General features: G+C 39.2%; 1 protein-coding gene across 4 annotated transcripts in view; it reads right to left on the reverse strand.

Moving 5' to 3' along the window:
- Positions 1–2,089: 2,089 nt before the first annotated feature.
- Positions 2,090–22,204, reverse strand: part of TASP1 (taspase 1) — an 88,666-nt gene continuing 68,551 nt past the window's right edge. For 3 of the 4 annotated variants that reach the window (XM_014966487.1, XM_014966485.1, XM_014966486.1), the window contains exons 13-14: positions 18,985–19,058; positions 4,666–6,166 (exon numbers count right to left, since the gene is read on the reverse strand). In XM_014966487.1, coding sequence (XP_014821973.1) covers positions 6,074–6,166; positions 18,985–19,058 — 167 coding nt within the window. In that variant the 3' untranslated portion in view covers positions 4,666–6,073. Of the gene's footprint in view, positions 3,187–3,775; positions 3,857–4,665; positions 6,167–18,984; positions 19,059–22,204 lie in introns of those variants that run through there. The other variant, XM_014966488.1, reaches the window with a different exon arrangement.

Consider the following 22,204-nt stretch of genomic DNA (forward strand, 5'->3'; position numbering starts at 1 on the left):
CCTTCCCCGCACCCCCTCTTTCCCAGGCTTAGAGCCGCCCCCTCACCCCAAACCCCTCACCCCCTTCTGCAAGAGGGGCTTGGAGGCTGTTTCTTACGTTTATTTTCCTCACCTCTCGCTGCCGGGCGCTGTTTTGTCCCTTTTCTTGAAGCGCTTTCCCCGAGGCGCCGCTGGTGTCGTGGAGGATCTGGGCCGCGGCCTGAGGCGCCGCCGATGGAACCACCTAGAACCGGCCCTAACCGGCTACACCTGGCGCGGGGCGGCCCCCGCCTCTCTGTCCTCACAGGCCCCGGCCGCGGCCCGCCCCTCCGCACAGCACCGCGCCCGAGACAAAGGAGCTCGCTTTTAGCCACAAAAACATCAAGAAGCAACGTTTTCAAATACGGACAGTTTCATCTCGACTTTAAATTCAGTCTCCTCTGCCCATGGGCAGCGGGGACAGGAGGTTTCACACAGTGTCACACTGCCCGGCTGAATCACTCAGACATAACTCACAAATTTAAGGAAACAATTCTAAAAAATACATTTGACAGGATTTCAGTGAGGGCTGGTATCATGGTTTATTCACATTTAGCCTTGAATGGGGGGGTTATGCTGCTGTGGAGTTGCGAATTACACTGAACTTGTCCTTGCTGACGCCTGTGCTCTGTCTGTATGGACATACCCTATACCATTCAAACACACGTACCCAAAGTGAAACCAGGGCTGTGGAAACTATCACCTTCAGGAAAACTGTCTAAATTATAAAACCATACCAAGAGCTAGCACAGAGCTCCCTTTGGAGAAGTCATCGCCTGGCCATATCAGGAGTATTTGCCCAGAGTCATCTGCGGTTTGCTCCTGCACACCCACCAGATATTCCCAGATAATCCAAAAAATAAGCGTGAGTCAGCAAAACATCTCGCACCGCCTCATTTCTGAGGTCTCCAGTGTTGACACGAAGGGACTTGCAATGGTTGAGCCCTCTAAAAGAAACACCTCCAAGGGTGACATCCTGGCTCTGCCAAAGCTGACAGAGGAGCTTCAAGTGCCCTGACAGGACAGGATCTCGCTTCAAACGCTTGCCTTCACATGGTGCTTTCTGAAAAATGCATTTTAACAGCTTTGAAAGGCTTGGTTTTTGAGGAAGATGAGTTCAGTTGGTCTCTTTCTGTATGTTTACGTGGATACTTACAGCAATATAACTGAGCATAATAAATTGGGAAAGCCTAGCCTAAATATCTATTACAAAATACTGTAGGCTTCAAGAGGGATGGCGAGATAAGCTATGGGGACTCCTCCTCTGTGAGTTCCCCTGGATGTCTGGCTGACATACATTTGCACACTGGGTATAGAACAGCCATCCATACCCAAAGGTGCAAAGACTAGTGAGGGTTAACCATGCAAAGACATGACGCCCCTAGTGCTTAGTTGCCCTCTAGAATGAGTACCCACACCATAACTTCACAGCTGTTTCCTCTCTGGGTTGATTATATTATGAGCAGTTTGGACCCTGCCAGGTGTGCTGCATTTACACCCTGCAATCACTGGGACTGGTGAACATGGCTCTTGGTGTCCCTCAGATGCTGTTCAAGAAACAAGGAAAAGCAGCTGCTCCAGACTCTTGTAGCCTGGACCCTAAGGGCACCATGTTTGCACATTCACACTCTCCATCTGTACAGTTTCAGCAATTCCTGTGTCCAATTTCTACTAATCTGAGGGAGACCACAGTTCTGACATGCTCGTGGCCCACGAGCCCACGAGGGGTTACAACCCTTGAGACCAGCAGCCAAGAGGTAGGAGTTACCACTCACCTACACCATCTCTCATGTAACAGACATATGGGGACACAAGGGTTGGCTAAAAGTCTTGCTGGGGTAGCTGACATTTCTGTACTGGGATAAGGAAAAGTGGAAGAGCAGGGTATTATCTTGCAAGGAGCCGCGAACTCAAGAGCTGGTAAAGGAGCATAGGGCATAAAGTAAGTGTAGGACAATGCTGTCACACAGCAGACTTCTAAGGCAAGTGAGGGTATTATAGTTAAGGCACAAAGCCATAAGAAAGCAGGTCTCACTGCATCTGTTGCTCATATGTTTGCTACCATATTTTATTTGGTTCATTAGGCAGACAGGAGCAGGTAACAAGACAGGCATTTATTGTGTTCAAATAACCATGAAGTGATGCTAGTGATCTTTATGGGGATTTATTGCCCAGGTTACGTGGGAGATAAATGCTATGTCACTATACAATCTAAAGCAATAATACATCTTGTCCATGTACAAGTCCTCCTTATCTCTGTTATCTCATAATGGAGTGACTAATCAAGCATAGGGCTATTAGAGCAGAACAACCTCCCACAAGCTTTATCTGAACAATAAGAAAAAAGATAAGTTCTATTAATCAGTAGAGCTATCTTTCAACCCCCTACAGGAGTCCTTTACCACAGGCTATTGGTGATGTCAACTTCCATATAAAATCTCAATACAACCTCCTGCAAGGTTCTCAGCATCTCTTGGCAACTCTGGACTCTGGTATGAGGCAGTTGCACTTTCTCAACTCACCTACAAGGCATCTACAAAAACCTCTCCTGACACTCCATGCTAAAAGCCACAGAAATTCTGTGTTTGTTCCTCACTTTTCCGTAAACCAAAATAAGTATTTCACATGAAAATCCCAGTCGGGTATAAGGTAACAATTTACACTCAATTTCTGCAAATATCCCTTGGAAGATGAGCTGTATTAGCACTGTGAAGGATATATCAATTCTTACCTAGGTTTCATGGAAGTTCTCACAACTATTTCCTCTTATTCCTTTTCTTTTTTCCTTAAAAAATAATTTTGTTTTTCCTTTACCCACTTTACATTGATTCCTGTTCTCCCCTGTCAGAGAAGTTTCTTTGTATACTCTGCTTTCTAACAAAAGCCTTTAAAGCCAACAGCTTTGGCTTCTTTTTCTAGGCTCTGCTATTAACTTACATTTTAAGTAATGAGAGCAGTTAACACAACCATGCTAATACCCCTGGACTTGTTACCGACTTTGCTTCCCTTTAGGCTTCCTTCTTCTTTAACAGCATCCTCCACATTGTCCTTTGCAGGTGAGCAGCTGCAGTTTCCATAAAGCAGGTCCCCTCTTCCTCCGCGGTCAAATCTCTTGTATTTCACGGCGTTTCCAGTGGTTAATGCACAAGCAGAGTATACTCTTCATACCTACAGAACATACAGAATGGAATTCAAATCACCTCTAAACTTTTTTTGGTGTAACAGACCTCTCCGTGACTTGCCCAACTGCAGTCCCAAAAAATGTATTAGGTTTGTTTTAGGCTATTACAAGCTTTTAGCAGCAAAATTTATTATGGCAGAAGACTGACTACTCAGGCACCAACCTGTCTGCTACAAAATACTCCAGGGCACGTAATTGTGTGTTTGAGTATAAAATCAACATTATTCAAATTGTATTTATATGCATTTCATCTGGTTGCCCTTCCTTTATAATTTTAGCCAGCTATTGCTGTCAAGTGTATAATTTCCTCTTGGAGTGTATCTGCTTATGCCAGTGGCAAGGGTTAGTCATCACGTACGAGAGCTTACGGACGACATCACTGCAAAGTATGTTCGTCCTCGCCATTTATTTTTCATAAGTTCAAAATAGAACAGAATTAGACCCATAATTAAAGTACTGCAAGATGTTTCACTGGCTTAAGTGGGAGTTGGATGATAGGAAATTCTGCTTCTGACAGTCTTCATGATTTCTGATGCAGAAATTCATATGTGCTAGCAGTTTTCTTCTTACAAGTACCTTAGGTAGGTGATCAGCTCTGTACCTGGCTTGTGATTCTCAAGTCAAAAGAATCCTTTTATTTTTCCCTTTTTCCTCTACCTAGAAAGAGGGAAGAAAAGTTGAACAATGAAAAGACACACTGCTTAATTTCAAACCATGATTCCTAAGTAGCTTCCTGAACAAGCCCAGCTTTTTTGACACCACTCTCCCACCCCCCAAATTATATTTGATTGGAGTTTTATATATATGCATGTATGTATACACATAAATAAGATTGAGATAGCATGGGGAAAAATCATATGCTGGAATCCAAATCTTCATGGGGGAAGAAACAATTTATCGATTTACATTTTGCAAGCTATTCTGCCATCTTTATTCCAAGAGTGAATTTATGCCAAAGTTTCTATGAAGTCAACACTGAAAAGCACTTTTTAGAATTAAAGCAGGCTAACACTGTTACTTTACCTCTTCCAAAAACAATGTCATTTTCAAATGTGGGCACGTACAAACCCATACACACGATCTCCAATTTTTCACTCACTACATAGTGAAGCACCCACACAATCACTTAATGCTGCGTGTTACAGCAATTGTAATGGCTGTGACAAAACAGCTTGTTACAAGATTTGTGAAGGGGTGTAGTATAGTTCTTTGTTTCATCAGACCATGAGTGCATCACTGGGGATCCAGTCTGATATCTCAGCACAAGCTATTTCAAGACAGATGCATTCCACTTTTTTGTTTCTGTCTGCAACCTGGAAAGCCTCTGTTTCATATTATTTACAGAACATTATTATAGAAATATCTTCAACTCTAAGACTACATTGACATCACAATTAAAAAAAAAAACCACACAAAGATGATGGTATCTCAGTGTATGATGTAACATAATAGTGAAAATGAACTCAGACTTTAAAAAAAAAATTTATTAAGTTTTTTTCCATGAAAGATTGGTACTACAATCAATGTAACCATTTAATCAGTCAAGTATGTCTGTTATAGGCAGGCACAACATTACAAAACAGGCAAGTACAATGCCCGTTTAAGCAAATACAGTCTGAATATCTATTCATCCACTATTTCTGAAAACAGAATTATCAGATATCCACCAGGGAAAAAAAATGAACTATTTTAGTTTCTCTTTGGCATACTTATCAGGACAATGAATTAATTACAAAAGTCTTCTATTGCTGCCAGTGCTGTGAGGAAAAAACTACTAAATGGAAGATTGTATGTCAGAACTCACTTTTAGGACTCGGGCAATCTGGCTAATGTATCAGAACTGGTGACAAATGACAGTTCAGCTGCCAATGCTTCACAAGGCAGACAAGGATTACATTGTTTTATAATGCAATTTTGTTGAAGGTATAAAAAGAATTACAGTAAATTTATGCACAGTACATACATATTACACACAGTTATATAAATACCCATGCTGTGGCTGGACTTCAGGAAGTTGCTTTATCAATAAGAAAGCTAGTGTCAGACCTCCCAACATCCATTTAATACACATTGCACTTCGCATCCAGTAATATGTTCATTTCTGTACCTCTCTTAAAAATAGATTTAAAACAGAAGCGAAGAATAATATCGAATCTTTCCATAAACTTTGTTTTCTTATTTACATTGTAATATTCCATTATACATAAAGACTGCATTACGATAACATTATCTTCATAGAGCTTTTTGTAATACATACAGCTTGAAGCTATTAACATTTTAGTTTGGGAACAGAGATATGACCTATAAGACTATTTAAAAACAATTCTAGCCTTAATTTTCCTCTAGTTTGTTTCACTGAAACCATTCTTTGACACACAAAAAATTCCTCCTTATTGGGGAGGAGAAAACCAACCCATGTTTAAACCACCTCTGGATTTCCTTAAACCACTGAGAAACTTAGAAACCATAATATTTTTTGCATAATTATATAGCCACTTCAAAGGCCCGTTACTTTTAAATTTAGAACATGAATGACAATTGCGACCATATCTTTAAATTATTTTTTTTGTTTTGAACTTTCAGTTGTTTTTCAAACATGAAACAATGAAAACGCAATCATTATTCATACATAATCTTTGCACAACTGGGAAGAGTTCCTATTTTATTAAGGAAAAAATGAACATGCACACACCCCCATTCACAGAGTGAGAACATAAACTACAGCAGCACTTGTCTCAAGTTATGTTGCACATGGTTGCAATACGGGGTATAAAACAAAGAGTAGAATTCCCAACATCTGTTAAAACACAAAAAACTTATTGTACAAAAAGTCATTCACATTCTTTGCAATGAAGTGAGCAATCAGCTGTTGGTTCAGCTTTCTGGACTCTCCAGCCGGCAAACTCCTCCTTCTATCGCCACGGACTGTCCCGCCACGGCTCCGGGAGGAAGTCTTGAAATGTGAGTCTGTGGAAAAGTCAAGAGAGTACTATCGAGTGAGAAGAGAGGCAAAATTATGCAGGCACCAAGCAGGCTTGTAAGTATTGAACAATTAAGCTGCTCCATCACTGAAGTCTGAGGGCAAACTACAAAGCAACTTGAAAAGCTGCAAACAACTGGGATTCTTTTTTTATTTTGTTTGTGTTAATGTTTAACACATGAAGAGGAGGACCATGACAGATGTGTAGAAAAGGTAAACTGGATGACCCAGTGCACTGAAAGTAGAAGAAAGGAATAGCCAGCGAGAAGACAAAAGAAAAATAACTGTGGCATTCCATGGTTTATAAGTCTATTTCTTAGGGAGATTCAAAAAAGTTCAGTACTCTGTACAGAAATACACCTTACAGAAATCACACAATAAACTACGTGACAGAGATAAACTAACACTTCAGAGCATAAGGCAACTGCCATGATAAGGATGCAAAGAAGAAATTTCTCTCCATAAAACACCTACTCATCCAACTAAAAAAAAAAACCCTAAAGCTTCCTCTAAAATATTTGTTGCCAACTGTTAAATAAATGGACCCAAAAAGTGAGTTTGATGCTGTTTCTGTCAACAGGCATTTTTTCCATGGAGAAGTTTTAAAAGCAGACCTTTGAGATGGCTCTCTAATATTTTGGCCACAAAGTAAAAGCCAGAAACTGGGTACATATGTTTGTGTACACAAAAGTTCATCTTATAACTCTATTGTAACTCAGTGACACTACCTTTATATTCTGAGGGGTATTTTATTACTGATAAGCAAAAGCATTCACTTATTAAAAGATAAGTGGGCAACTTATAAGTGGTTCCTGGGCAACCTGGTCTAGTTGGGGGTGTCCTTGCTAACTGCGGGGGTTTGGACTAGGTAACCTTTGGAGGTCCCTTCCGGCCTGTACCATTCTATGATTCTATAATTTGACTTACTGTTATAATGACATTTTTCCCCCTTTTGCACAGGTTTTTAATACTGTGGAAATTGCATATGTTCTCATCCAGACTGTTGATTTTGAGCTACAGCATGAACCATTTACAGATTCATCAATTGCTTTCACATAGGGCCAAGTGGCTAAAGCAGAGTTTAAATGAAACGAAAAAAATAAATAAATAAATAAATAAAAGGAGTCAGAAGCATGTTTCTACAAACTTCACTGTTTCCAACTTTTGGAGCTGCAGAGCAGGCTCTGGTAAAACATAAAAAAGAGCCTTAGTGGAACTCCAAAAAGCAATAGGGCTGATAACAGCTTTCTGCAGGCTTGAAGCAGAAAGTGGCCATGGCAGAGACTCACCAGCTCAAGCTACGCTCCATCCTGCCTCCCACCAAACCAGGAGCAGTGGCCTTCATTCCCCTCATGAGTTACCAGTTTCACCAAGTGATTCATTAATGCATAGACAATATAATGCTTAAACAATCATTAAGTTAGGATCTAGAAATTATTCCTACTACAACAAAGCTCACAACATAGAAGTTGCAGACATTTAGAAATTACAGCTTCCTTTAAGTGCAGCCAACTACATGTTTAAGTTTTTGGAAGAACATTATCCCATTTACAATATTTAAGTGCTGCAAAATGTATAACTTGCCATAAGGCAACAGGTTGTGACAAAAAGCATAGATGTAAAAGTCCAGTGAGAATAACTTGCACTACTGGAGCAGAAAGGGATTTGAGACTGTAACCACAATTCATTGCATTGAAGAGACTATTTGTATCTCAGAGACAGCTTCTTTTAATTCCTTTCTTGATAAGGATATCCTGGTGTCTGCTCTTAGGTGGTCTTGTTTTCAGTTAAATTACAGAATGAGATTTAATTAAAAACATTTAAAAGTTTTCATTTTACTGCTAAAACTTTGATCTCTGGCCTTCCTGCTTGATATATGAACATCTTCCTACTTTCAGAACAATTTTGGTTACGACCCTGATTTACCACTTCAAGAAGAAAAAATTCCTTTCAAATCTGTTACAGTTTCCCCCCAAATATAACTGACAATTTTTGGAGATGTTATTTCATAAGTTTAAAGAAAGAAAAAAAATTTTAAAAGGAAGAAAAACAAGTGGAAGAAGGGTATTTTTTATTTTATGGCCAACAGAACCAAGACATTTTTCCAGGTCTGTGAAAATTTCTAAATAAAAAGTGGGATAGGATGGCAGTGTAAAAGCAGCATGGTTTGATGGGTAGAGTAGCACGTTTCCTCAGTGGAAGAATACTACCAATGGTTTAGTGAGATACTGCAGTCAAAGCAAACCAGCAGTCCACTGTATGGCAGGCATCATTTATAAATGAGATGGCTTATGCAGTTATCAGTCAGAATTATTAGCAGATCATTGCAGCAATACAAGAGGCTGAAGGATGCTGCCAAGAGGCATAAGAGAGGAAGCTCATTACTGAAACAGTAGAAATATTAGCAATATCACAATTATAATGAATCTTATAATCAATGTTTTTCATTATAACTACAACGGACCTGATTTGTGTAAATTAGTTTTCTGACTCAAGTTATGAATTAACCTTTTGCATAGGCTTGACTTAGCCTACAACCCAAAGGTAAATCCCTAACAGACCCTTATGTTATTACTGGAGGAAACGGGAGCCTTCTTTGGATTAACATGCAATTTATAGATCTTGTTATTTTAAAAAGTTAGTTAAGCATAATATCCTAGTAAGTTTTTGAGCAAGGAGAGGAAAATATATAAGAGGAGATAAGCTGGTAGTCAATATCTATCAATATATTATCAAGTAGTAGTATCATTGTCAGAACACATTCCCTAAACAAAAAGTTATTTCCTATAAAAGGAAAAACATGTTTCCCACACAAAAGACCCCAAACCACTATACACTAGCATCTGCACATTTCCATTTACAGAAACACCCAAACCACATATAACAAAACCTTTCTTAAAGCCTTTACTTGCATCCTGTTTATTTGCATACTTTATATGATGGAGCAAATACAGATGCTGTTTTACACTGTCTACTTATTACTTTCACCAATGGCTGCCGTATGTAGAACAAAAACAAGACAGAGTTAAGATTAGTGTTTAAAATATGTTACCTAATAAGTAATGCAAAAGGGTAACATTGCCATGTCAAGACAACTTCAGATAAAATCCCAAGTGAATTCTTAGAATTATCTCCCCCTTGTTCTTAGCCATAGGAACAAACTCTAGTAAATAAAAAGGAAGATCAAAGAACATTTAATGTTTTTAAATGCAACCACAGAACTTATTTGTACAGTTTGCTACATTTTTATATCCCAGCATCATATTTTACATTAAGTCCAGATTGTACAGTGGATTAGGTTTACATTTTAAAAATGTAAAAATAAAAAGCAAACAAAAAAGAACAACACTGGAAAGCCTTTAATTGAATTTGATTAGTCTGTCAGCTTTACAAGTTGAATGAACCCACATCTGGGGAAAATTGTGCCTGGGAGCACAAAAAACAGGAAAAGAAAAAGTTTTCCTGAAGTAATCCTCCACTCAGCTTCATGGAAGCCTCTCTTTGAGGAAATCATATGTCAAGGAAAGGTAGACTAAGAACGATGGGGCTACCTATATCTTCCGCTCCATAAACAGAAATTATACTGTCTCTGAGAATATTCTGATTTGATTTGCTTTCCTAGAGAAAAGTGAGGTTGGTGAGGGCCTAGCAGGAGCAGAGGTCCCAACAGCTAGGAAACCAGTTAGTCACAGATCTTCGTCCGTAGCTGAAAGGAGGAACCTCGTGCCCACAGTTCAAAAGCTAAAAAGGCAAATGATAGATTAAATACTTGATTTTGCTTACCACCTTTTCATAAAGCACAAACAAGCTAAGCAACCTTCAGACACTGATTCTTGCTCTGTGTATTTGCCATCCAAACACACAATGTTTCCCTCTTTCCCTTCTAGCCAAACTAAAACCAGTAACCAGCTTCCCCAGCCCCAGTACTGCAGACATCGTCTGTGGAACATTACTATCTCTCAGTCTCTTTTGATGCACACTAGAAAGTTTCCCACTACCCTCCAAGTCCAAAACTAATAGATCTTTCTGCCCTGGAATAAGTGTTAACTGCTACAGAGACAATGTGTGGTTTCATCTTTTCCTCATGAACATTTGATCTATTTTTCAACTTACGTATTTTTAGTATACCTTTTTTAAAGAAAATAAAACTAATCTACAAGTTGTGCCAAGACTTACTTGCCAAGACTGTACTCCATGTCTCATAGACAGAGATTCGGAAACAACTTTGAGACCAACTAGTATCAAAAAGATTTCTTTTTTAGTCTTCAAAGAACTACTCTGCTTTTATTCACATAAAAGCATTAGTTTGTCACAACAGTTTCTTTTTTTTTTTTTTCCATTAAAAGCATAAATACAATGTAAAATGAATATAAAGTTTAAGCCAAAAGACAGACAGTGCTGCATGAGAAAACTGAAGTCAATCAAATGCTGCCAAGAGGACAGAGTACAACTACCAGATGGCAGCACATTCAGTTCTTAAGCAAATCTAGGGAGTACTTCATGAGTTTAGCTTTCTTATTACATGCTCAGGATGTGCTTTGGACAGAATAATTTATAAAACAAACTTTTTCCATTCATTACTCCATTGAGATGAAATATAATGAAAGACCAAGGACACCATAAACTGAATGAAATTGCTTTCTACAACTTTACTCCTTAAAGAAAAGTACAACCATACCCATATATTCTGTAGAAATTCGGATCTTCCTAGCTGGGTACACACTTCCACCATGAGAACCATCTGGCCATGTATTCTCAATTTATTTTGTAGGCACTAATTGCCCATTTTTGGCAGCAACAGCTATCCCTCTACTGTTCTGTCTCCTGGGGAGCTCTCCTCCATCATTTGTGTATACTTGCTGTATGACAGGAGAAGGTGCTCTGCAAAATACTGGCAACTGCTGCTGTCAGAATATCCCACATGCAACTCATTTGGGGAAATCTTAAAGAAAATAAAAAAAAAAAAGAGGGGCTCCAAAATGATTGTCCTTTCGTTGGCAGAAAGACAGATCTACTGACAGCAGGCTTCTGGCTCTCAGGCACTGAAAACACTGATTCTACATACAGGTTGCTTAGGAAGTTAATGGTTTTCCAAGCTCAAATTCATTCTGTGGCTTAAGTATATTACTGTACACTATTTATGTATCTAGACACATTAATATAATACATTAGAAAAAAAATAATCACATTTTAAGAAAGTTAAAAACAAAAACATTTTAATATCTCTAATTCATTCACACATGCATTTAGACAGTCTAAAGCCATGTACCAACCAATCACCTATTCAGCTCAGTCCCAGGTTTTTGTAGAGGTATTCTAAAATACTGCCATAGGTCTTAAAATGTGATTTTTACCATTCTGAATTACAGGTGCTAAGTCGGGTTACTGCATTTATATTTGCGTACCTGGATACACAACCCCACAATCCCATCTTCTCTGCTCTGTTCTGAAATATGTCAGACAAATATGAGGAGAGTTCCAGAACCATTTGCTTTATGCAAGAATTCAACCCAAAAAACTGAACTTATCTTCCCATCTCAGAGCCCTTAATTTCCATGAAGGTCTGCAAGCCAAATATTTTAACTGGTATCTTAGCACTGAAGGTTATTTCCAGCAAATATAAATACCTTATTTTTATGAGAGAACTGGATGCTCTACTGTATGCACAGAGTTCAAGTGAAAATTTCTGATTCCCCAGTCTCCAGACAAGAGTGCAGATTAAAGAAAAAAAAAAGTATAAATGACATATACTTTTCCTGTGTCATGAAGTTAAAAGACTGTCTCTGTAGTCCGAAATGAATGACTGAATTATTTGACTTCGTATTTTTGTTAACTAAACAGGCTCAGTAAATTTTTCCACTAATTTTCAAATTAGAATTAGGATTCTTCCAAGACGTGTTTCTTCACCCAGTGAGCACTGGATTACTGCCCTTCTCCTGACAAAGGGCTTTCACAGACTTTTTCCTCACAAAGTAAGACACAGAAGCCCATCCTCAGAAAACCAGCAACAGTCACTTCAATCAGTGTTTGCCATACGTATCACTTCAAACATAGAGGGAAGTGATTTTGCTAAATTTTACAGTGTTAATAAAGGTGGATAAATCTGATTACAAACCCTAACACCTCAACAAGAAAAGTGAACTGGAAATGGTCTCCCTGTCCACTATGTTTTCTCATACTGGAAAATGAAATTAAGTGTCAAAGATAAAGTTTCTGTTTGTATATTGCAACCACAGCATTTGGTGTAGACAGCAGTTGCTGATGGATGTTTACAAGCACAGCAATATGCAGCCCTCTCCAGCACCATTACCCTGTACCTTGCAAAGCAACTTGAATTTGGTTCATTAGAAAATGGAAAGAATGGCATATGTAGCTTTGCAATATTAAAAACTGCCATAACATAAAGCTTAGTAATTCATGTTATAAGAACTGAGGATCTGCCAAAGAGAGATTTAAACTGGCAACTGAATTGGATTACATTCAATGTTATAACTAGATTTTTAGAAATTTTCTGTCCAGGTCATCTAGCTGTTACAAAAATTAAAACCTATGAAGCTTAACTACAAGGATATCTCAAAAGTATTGGAACATTTACAGTAATAGTAGAAGTTAGCAACATTTATAAACAGATCACATAGTAAATTTCTACATACTAAAAACTACAGTGAGCTGACAAATAATTTCAAATACCTAGACATAACACATGACCAAACCTGCTTGCTGTTGGTACTGAGACTGGATGTTTCAGTGGAAAGAAAGCACTCTGATTTCAAACATGACTGAAAACACAGCAGGAAAGTACTTATTTTCAAGCAAAAATTTCATCCACCACCAACTAAGATAACATAAGAAACTTGGGAGATCCAGGAAAAGAGAAGTTCTGTGGCAAATTCTGCCCACTTACACTTTCTTCCCATGGAATACTGTGGGCCTTAAATGAAAAAATACTCTGCAGACCCTGCCTGAGGTAAAAGGGCTCCTGCTTGATTATGCACAGATACACAACACTGAATCAAAGAAAGGCTGCCTACCCATAACCAGAACCTTCAAGAGATGCAGTTGGTACGTGAAGTCACATTGCTGGCATACGCTGCACAGTCATTTGAGATAGAAGAGCTTCTTTCCCTTTGCAGCCTTCTCCATTGGGCAAGCAGACAAGGTTCAAGAAGGTATCAAGACTATGTAACTAAGAAGAGTCAATTATTTGTAACCTACCCACTAAACTCCTTTCCTTCTCGTTCTCCATGTACACCTAAAATTACATTATGGGTGAATTCAAGGAGTTATTTCCTCCCCTCCCAAATTACACAGCAGAAGGTCTCAAAGCCCTTCACACAAACTGACACTTAAACTGCTCTACCAAATGCTACGCCAACCATTAAGACTTCAAATACAGCATGTTGCCTGCAACAGTATGGACAGAACTCCAGGAAGCAAGAATGTAGTCATCAGAACGTTGGGTCTATTATGGATCCATAAAAAACATCTGGAGGGTTATTCTGAAGACTAGTATCTCCAAAAGAGAAGAAAGTTCGGTCAGGAAATCTAAAAGAGCTAACTGCTTCTCAAAGATTTTTAATTCATATCAAGTAATTAATGAGTCAACATCACAATAACAAAAAAGAAAAAAAACATACCTCCTCAGTGTGTGAAGATATTTACTCTTCTGGTCCTTCAATCTAGAAGTTTTAACCTTTGCTGATGCAGCAATTACTGCTACAAAAGAGGGCAGGTAAGTGCAGAGGAAGTCCATAGACTAATATTTCCTACCTATTCTCATGGCTGCAGCCAGGAACTTTCACAGCAGCCTAGAATATTCTTACAGTCTCATTAATGGCTATAAATATTTGAGTGTCAGCTTATGTGACTATTCTGCCATCATATAGATGGCAATGCAGGAACTTGTTTCAAGAAATCTTGGGAAATCCATTCATCTTCCCAAAGAACAAGCCTAATTTGAAACAATCTGCTATGGTATTGCTTCAGGAAAGAAGTCTGGGACCGGTAACTTCTAGAACAGAATATATCTGTTCCTTAGCTCCTCGTAGCTGAGGCTCACAGCACCAGACTGGGTAACTTGTATTAACAGGTGGTATAGGTAAGTTCCAAGAAGTATATAAAAAAGTTTACTTCCACATCCAGTATGTGACAAACACTGTCACCAAGTGATTATGAAATTGCCCACGTCAAGGAGGAATGACAAGAAACAAAGAAGAGTACAGTTGAACCAGCAAGCATATGTTCAGATTAGCTGCTTGTGGCAGTGATCGACAGGTTGAAGGGCATAAGAATCAGAGGGAATTCAATGAAATATCCACTATGCAGTAGTGGAGATGACCTTACCAGCGCTATCAGGGGTGGAGGAGCTGAAATACTTTCAGTGTTGAGAGAGAGCTAAAGGCAAGTAACAGGGCACACAACCAGAGATGACTGTGTCAGCAGTAAGGTGTGAACTTAGTTCATCTGGCAAGCCTCCACAGTATTTTTAAAGTAACATTCAACCAAGCATTTTAAACCAACGTTCAACAGGAAACAGTGACTTTTCCAGGCAACTGGTTTTCCAAAAAAAGACTCGACACCTTTCCAGAAAGCATGCTCTAAATCAAACAGTTATTAGTCACAGTGCAAAATTGCTCCACAGCTCTTGCAGGCTCAGCCATTTCATGCTGGTGAGTTAGCATTCAGGCAGTCTAGGCTGGAAGTTGAGTGGCTGGGTGCAGGGCCCAGTCTTTTTTAAACTGGGAGGAAAACAACCCCTGTTTCAAGGCTACTTCCAAACCACTATTTGGAGAGTCCACAGCATTAACGGCCAGAAGCAGCAGCAGGTCAGGGCATACAAACCACTTAATGTCTCTGATCCCGCTTTACTTTTCAGGAGTTACTGATATTTAATTGGTTGACTGTGTTTCCACCTCTCCAGCGTACCAGGGTCTGCAGGTGAGCTGGTATCTAGCCTGTAAGTGTTTAAGTGAGAAAAGCTTCCTACATCACCATGATCTTCACGTGAGGTTCAGGATCTAGGTCCTGTTACAAAATGCATTAACCACAAATGCAAAAAGAATCACACTATAAAGCAGGATTACTTTTTTTTCCCCTTCGTATGTACCCCTTTACATAATTATGATTCTAATATTAGTCTAATTCATAACAGTAGACACTTTAAAACCTTCTCACTTTCTAAAAGTCTTGCTATGAAAATATGTTTTCATGTTCATTAAATTGAACCAGCACAAAATCAGCCACTGTGACAATCTCTTGGTTTAAGAATAAAACTTGAGTCCTAGATTGATGAAAGAAAGAAAAACTGAAGCTCTTTAGCACCCTAGAAAAACAGAAAAGCAAGATGTTTCCCTACAAGCCACTGCCTGATCATTCTCCAATGGTACTCATAAACCAGTGATATTTTATACTTTTATGAATTCTTATACCATTATTCTTGCATGGCAAGCACTCAAAATTAATTGTACCAAAACAGTTACTCTATTAAAGAAAAGGGATATTATTTTTTTAAAAACTTGCAATGCATTGTGTTCTATTTCTAGCCCAGTTTTCCATCTATAACTTAGCCCTAGTTGTAGCAGAATAAAATTCCAGCTTTTATGACAGAAGGCTTTTTTTGATCAATAGAAGTCAGCAGCAAAAGCATTTGTGGTTTTTCTCTGGAAAGCATTTGTGGCCACAGACTCAAAGGAGGAAGAAAGGGAGGGGGATTAACTCTTCAATGAAGGTCAAAAACATAATTTAAAAGTGAACCAAGAAGAGCAGCTGTGTCTGTCAGCGCAATCAAGATTACCAGCTGGAGAATTTACCAGCAGTATGAAAACAATGCACACCAGATGTCAAATGTTGCAACTGTGAGTAGGAAAACATCTCTGGGCATGGCACTGTCATGCTAGTACTCATTACCAGACAGATTTCATATTTAGCATTTATTTATTAATTAGACAGATACTACCAGGAAGAAACAAGAATATTTTGAGCTCACAGTGTAAGCCAGAGGCAGGTGTGCACATTGTAATAATTTAAGGCTGTGCATTCTAATAATTCTCCTTATTTCACTGTGAACACAAAGTAATTACTTCCAAACTAACTAGTGAATACTAGAACATCTGGAGCTGAGCTTGCTTTAGCTCCACTCAGTTCAATCTGAGCTTTTAAGCTTGAGTTTGGAATCTTTTCTAATAAATCTAAAATAAATATTAAGACAACAAGTAAAACCACACCTTATTCCATGGATAATCAACTGGAAAGAACTTCACATAAGCCCTGAAAGCGAGTACTTCAATAACACCGATTTTTTCTCTGCTTGAAGCTTCTCCCTCGTTCATTTGCATTGTCCAAACACACAGAATCACAAAATGGTTGGAGGGGACCTCTGGAGATCATCTAGTCCAACCCCCTGCCAAAGCAGGTCCTCCTAGAGCAGGTTACATAGGAATTTGTCCAGGTGGGTTTTGAATGTCTCCAGAGACGGAGACTCCACCACCTCCCTGGGCAGCCTGTTCCAGTGATCTGCTACCCTCAAAGTAAAGAAGTTCCTCCTGATGTTTAGATGGGACTTCTTATGTACACGTTTTTGCCCATTTCCTCTTGTCCTGTCACCAGGTACCACTGAAAAATAACCGGCCCCATCCTCTTGGCATCCACCCTTTAAGGACTTCTTATGTACACGTTTTTGCCCATTTCCTCTTGTCCTGTCACCAGGTACCACTGAAAAATAACCGGCCCCATCCTCTTGGCATCCACCCTTTAAGTATTTATAGGTGTTGATCAGATCACCCCTCAGCCTTCTTTTCTCCAGAGTAAAAAGACCCAAGTCCCTCAGCCTTTCCTCATAAGGGAGATGCTCCAGGGCCCTCATCATCTTTGTGGCCCTTTGCTGTACTCTCTCCAGCAGTTCTCTGTCCTTCTTGAACCGGGGACCCCAGAACTGGACACAATCCTCCAGATAGGGTCTCACCAGGGCAGAGTAGAGGGGGAGGATGACCTCCCTCGACCTGCTGGTCACACTCTTCCTGATGTACCCCAGGATGCCATTGGCCTTCTTGGCCACAAGGGCACATTGCTGGCTCATGGTCATCCTGTTGTCCACCAGGACCCCCAGGTCTTTTTCCTCAGAGCTGCTCTCCAGCAGGTCAGCCCCCAACCTGTACTTGCGCAGGGGGTTATTGCTCCCCAGGTGCAGCACCCTACACTTGCCCTTGTTGAATTTCATCAGGTTCCTCTCTGCCCAACTCTCCAGATCTCACTGTATGGCAGCACAGCCTTCTGGTGTGCCAGCCACCCCTCCCAGTTTTGTATTGTCAGCAAACTTGTTGAGGGTACACTCAATCCCCTCATCCAGGTCACTGATGAAAATACTGAAAAGGACTGCACCAAATATTGACCCCTGGGGGACCCCACTTGTTACGGACCTCCAACTAGATTCTGTGCCACTAATCACGACCCTGTGAGCTCTGTCTTTCAGCCAGTTTTCAATCCACCTCACTGTCCATTCATCTAACCCATACTTCCTAAGATTACGTATGAGGATGCTGTGTCAAAAGCCTTGCTGAAGTCACAGTAGGCAACATCCACCATCTTTCCCTCATCTATCCATCCAGTCATGCCATCGTAGAAGGCTATCGGGTTAGTCAGACATTATTTCCCCTTGAATGAATCCATGATGAATCCATGTTGACTACTTCTGATAGATAGCCTTCTTTTCCTCCAGATGCTTTGAGATGATGCCCAGAACAAGGCATTCCATCATCTTTCCAGGGATGGAGGTGAGGCTGACCGGACTGTGGTTTTCCAGGTCCTCCTCCTTGCCCTTTTTGAAGACTGGAATGACATTGGCTTTCCTCCAGTCCTCGGACACCTTGCCTGGAGAGAGGCACAGCAATGACTTCTGCCAGCTCCCTCAGCACTCACGGGGGCATCCCATCAGGACCCATGGACTTGCGGATATCCAATGAACTTAACTGTTCCCTAACTTGGACTTCCTCAACTAAGGGGAAGTCTTCTCTTGTCCAGAATTTCTGTTTCCTCCAAAGTGCAGGACTCCTGAGGGCTGGCATTCAGCAATTCTGCCTTCTTTGCATCCTCTGTCACCACGGCACCCATCTCATTCAACACCTCTCCTAAACGCTCCAGTTGCTACATTGCAACACCTGCCTTTTTCTCTTTTCAATGCTGTATTCATAAGAGTAGGTGGCTCTTATTCTCTTGGTTAATCCCTACAATTTCATGTGAAGGATTTTTTGAGTTTCCACTGCTAAACTGAGTTTTAACATATTATTTATCTCATACCAGTAAAAAAAAAAAAAAGGTGCCAAGAAACTAAAAGAACCATGGATGTAATATCAAAATTGTTTACCACAGAGGCTAGTCTAGGAACTACCTTGAAGTTTTTTTTATATTCTCCCCCATTCTCCCCCTTCTTCATTGGCGCAGACACTTTATCTGAAGGAAGACATGGCCATAGAAAAATACTGTTCAACCCTAAATAGTAAGTTTAGCTGAATTAAGTTGAAGTTATTCAAATACAATTACTGTCAGCAGAGGCAATGGAAATGTGTTTGTGGCACCTTTTTCCTGACGCAACATATATGTTAATGTAGGTTTGTTAAGTGCTGTGTGTAGGTTTGTTAACTGCTGCAATTAAAAAAAATGCCCAATCAACAGAGACATTTAACTGCTTATGCACCTATTACTTTTTCTATTCTTTTAATGGTAGAAATTTCTTATATATTTCATTATTTCATATTCTCCGTACTTCTCCGTACTCATTCTACTGTATTACAAGCTATTCCTCATGGCTTACCTTAGCTTTGCCATCCTGTGCAGACATATATCCTACACACATGCTCTCTGTTGTATGGCTCCACAGAAATTCCACTACAAAGGAAAATGCAAGAAGTCACAAAACATGCAATGGTTTAAAATATAAGATGCAATTTAACAAGACTGGAATCTTCAGAAACAAATGAAGCTTAAAATATAGTTTGGGAAAGGACAAAAACAAACTTAAAAACCCAAAACTACTTAGCAGAATAATTCAATCTCGAAACAGCTATCAAATAAAGATTTTCCAGCACTATTTGCAGTCACAAAATGCAGAACTAATACACTGAATCAGAATGTTACTTCAATGAGATAGAGCCTCCAAGATGAGAAATATATCGCTGCAACTACAGTTAAAAGATGAAAATCAACCTTTAAAGCAGAGTCCTGTTCCACCCATGAAGTAGAAGCATGTATAATTTGCATTTGCTTGCCTTGAACTCAGACATAAGCACACTACAGCTGCATAAACCCGAATGGCATCCAAGGATTCTGTAGAATTGTAACACTATCAACAGAATAACCAGTAACAAGCATTTTTTCACAGAACTGAACATAAACATATACATCATATGTAACTACCAATGGGTAAATGGAGATTCGTGGTTTAGCTGCACAAGCAGGAAAACATGCAGAAGTAGTAAAGCCTGTAAGATAAGAACTGAAGATACAGAGCAGACAGGAAAGAAATCCTTGGTAAAAGCAAAATAATCTTACAGAAAGAGCAGGAAAGATGTCTGATGGAAGTAGAGTAACACTGCACAATTAACAGTAAAAATGCCTAGCAAAATTAGAGCAAGACCTGGTCTCAAAAGTATGCTGAATGGCTTGTATCAGGAATAGTGTGGCCAGCAGGACCAGTGAAGTGATTGTCCCCCTGTACCGGGCACTGGTGGGGCCCCACCTTGAGTGCTGTGTCCAGTTTTGGGCCCCTCACTACAAGAAACACATTGAGGTGCTGGCGCGGGTCCAGAGAAGGGCAACGAAGCTGGTGAGGGGTCTGGAAAACAGGCCTTACGAGGAACAGCTGAGGGAGCTGGGGTGTTCAGCCTGGAGAAAAGGAGGCTGAGGGAAGACCTTATTGCTCTCTACAACTACCAAAAAGGAGACTGCAGAGAGGTGGAGGTTGGTCTCTTCTCCCAAGTAACAGGTGACAGGACAAGAGGAAATGGCCTCAAGTTGCGCCAGGGGAGGTTTAGATTGAATATTAGGAAAAATTTCTTCACAGAAAGGGTTATCAAACATTGGAACAGGCTGATACCAGGGAAGTGGTGGAATCACCATCCCTGGAGGTATTTAAAAGATGTGTAAATGTGGTGCTCAGGGACATGGTTTAGTGGTGGACTTGGCAATGTTACGTTAACAATTGGACTCAATTATCTTAAAGGTCTTTGCCAACCTAAATAATTCTATGAATCTGTTCTACAATCAAAGCACTCTCAGATCTGATCACCTTGACTTCTAGCACAGAAGCCACCTTCTGGTACTGTATACTTACAACTAATTTAGAATATAAATGTTAAAGACCAACTGTTGTGTTTGATTAAGAAAACTAATCACTGCTAACATGTATTATTAGCGCACATTCATCCATTAAGGGGCTGTTCTCAAGTCTGAAAGTTGCACAGTTTATCAATTCTTTAAACAGTACATTACAGTGATATTTAGTTACATACATACACTGATATTTTTAGATACACACACCCCCTACTCAGCTACAACACACAATTCAGGAAAAGACCGTATTATTCATATATTTATTTCCCATCCAGTGCAGCTTTATAAATTGCCACACTGTATTCTTCCTGCTCAATGTCACAGCCATTTTGATTTGTGTTCATTAAGAACATAATTTGGAAGGCAGGAAAAAGAGCCGCTGATCAGAATTCAGGGTGTTTCATGAAAGACTGTAAAATATTTAAAAAATAGCACTGAAGTATATATTTTTGCTTTGGCTTACAGAAGGAATCTTACATGAATTATACAAGATGCCATAAAAAGCTATTTCCAGATTTCTTTCAAGAGAGACTTTCACATACTGCAAAAAGCATAATTAAATGGTTTCAAAAAACTCTTATTCATTCCTATTCCTCGGGTTGCTTTAATATGGTTGATGAAGGTCACAGTGTGCTGAGTACATTTATCTTTTGAACCATTTATCCTTGCATAGCAATTAACCTGGAGTAGAAGATCAAAGTTTAGACAATCCCAGCAAGACTTGAAGATTCTGACAGATATGTAGATACCATCATGAAAGAAAAATGAACTTCAATTTAGGTATGTGATTTGCTCCCCCTGTAATAGATTCACTACTGATGTTGCCAAAGGTTAGTCAGAAACTTTCAGAGAGTCAAACATCTTTAGAGCAATGTAACTGCGCTCAACAAGGCCAACCCCTCCTCAATACCCTAAAGGTTCAACTGTCATCTATTTTTTGGAGACAAATTTAATCTTATCTTTCAATTTTGAGAAGCTGGGAAACAGTTCAGGCCAAATACCCTCAAAATATTATTTCTTTGCTTTTGATAACTCTAGGCATACTCCTTTAAGTTTTTAACAATTTTTTTCTTGTACATTGTCAACCAAAGGTAGCATGTACTAGCACGATATATGGTTATTGGTAGCTATTACAAGTAGTGAAATCACAATAAAAATCTTAAATTACATACTTACCTGAAGACACTAATTTTATTTTTTTTTCATCCATTTAATAGATCACATTATGGCAATTTGTTTCAAAAATTTAAAAAATATATTAAAAAAGATCATCCCCGCAATAAAGACATGAGATTTGGTTATTCTATACACTGAGTTCTTCAGTGTTACACAACTTACCTCCAACCCAAACAACACAAATACTACACATGTTAAATTAGATATTAACTCAGCATACACTGTAAAGCAGGAAATTTCTGTGGTACAGCAAATATATCTTTAGAATAAGCTGTGCTACTTTAATCTTATTTCAGTGGAAAGAAAACAAAAAAAAATATCAATGGACAAATAGTCTTTACTTATGATATATGGGGGTTTTCTTTATTAATTTTTGAGGAAAAAATACCAAGTTGTCCTTAATAGGAACATGTGTTCTTACATGAATGACAAACATTAAATGATTATAAATATTTCTCTCACTTCCAAACAAAAGAAATTGAAGATTAAGTTCATCTTGTTTGTTCTTATTTAATCAAACTTGTATT

This window comes from Calidris pugnax, unplaced genomic scaffold (assembly GCF_001431845.1).
Source record: "Calidris pugnax isolate Ruff unplaced genomic scaffold, ASM143184v1 scaffold31, whole genome shotgun sequence".
Classification (NCBI taxonomy): domain Eukaryota; kingdom Metazoa; phylum Chordata; class Aves; order Charadriiformes; family Scolopacidae; genus Calidris; species Calidris pugnax.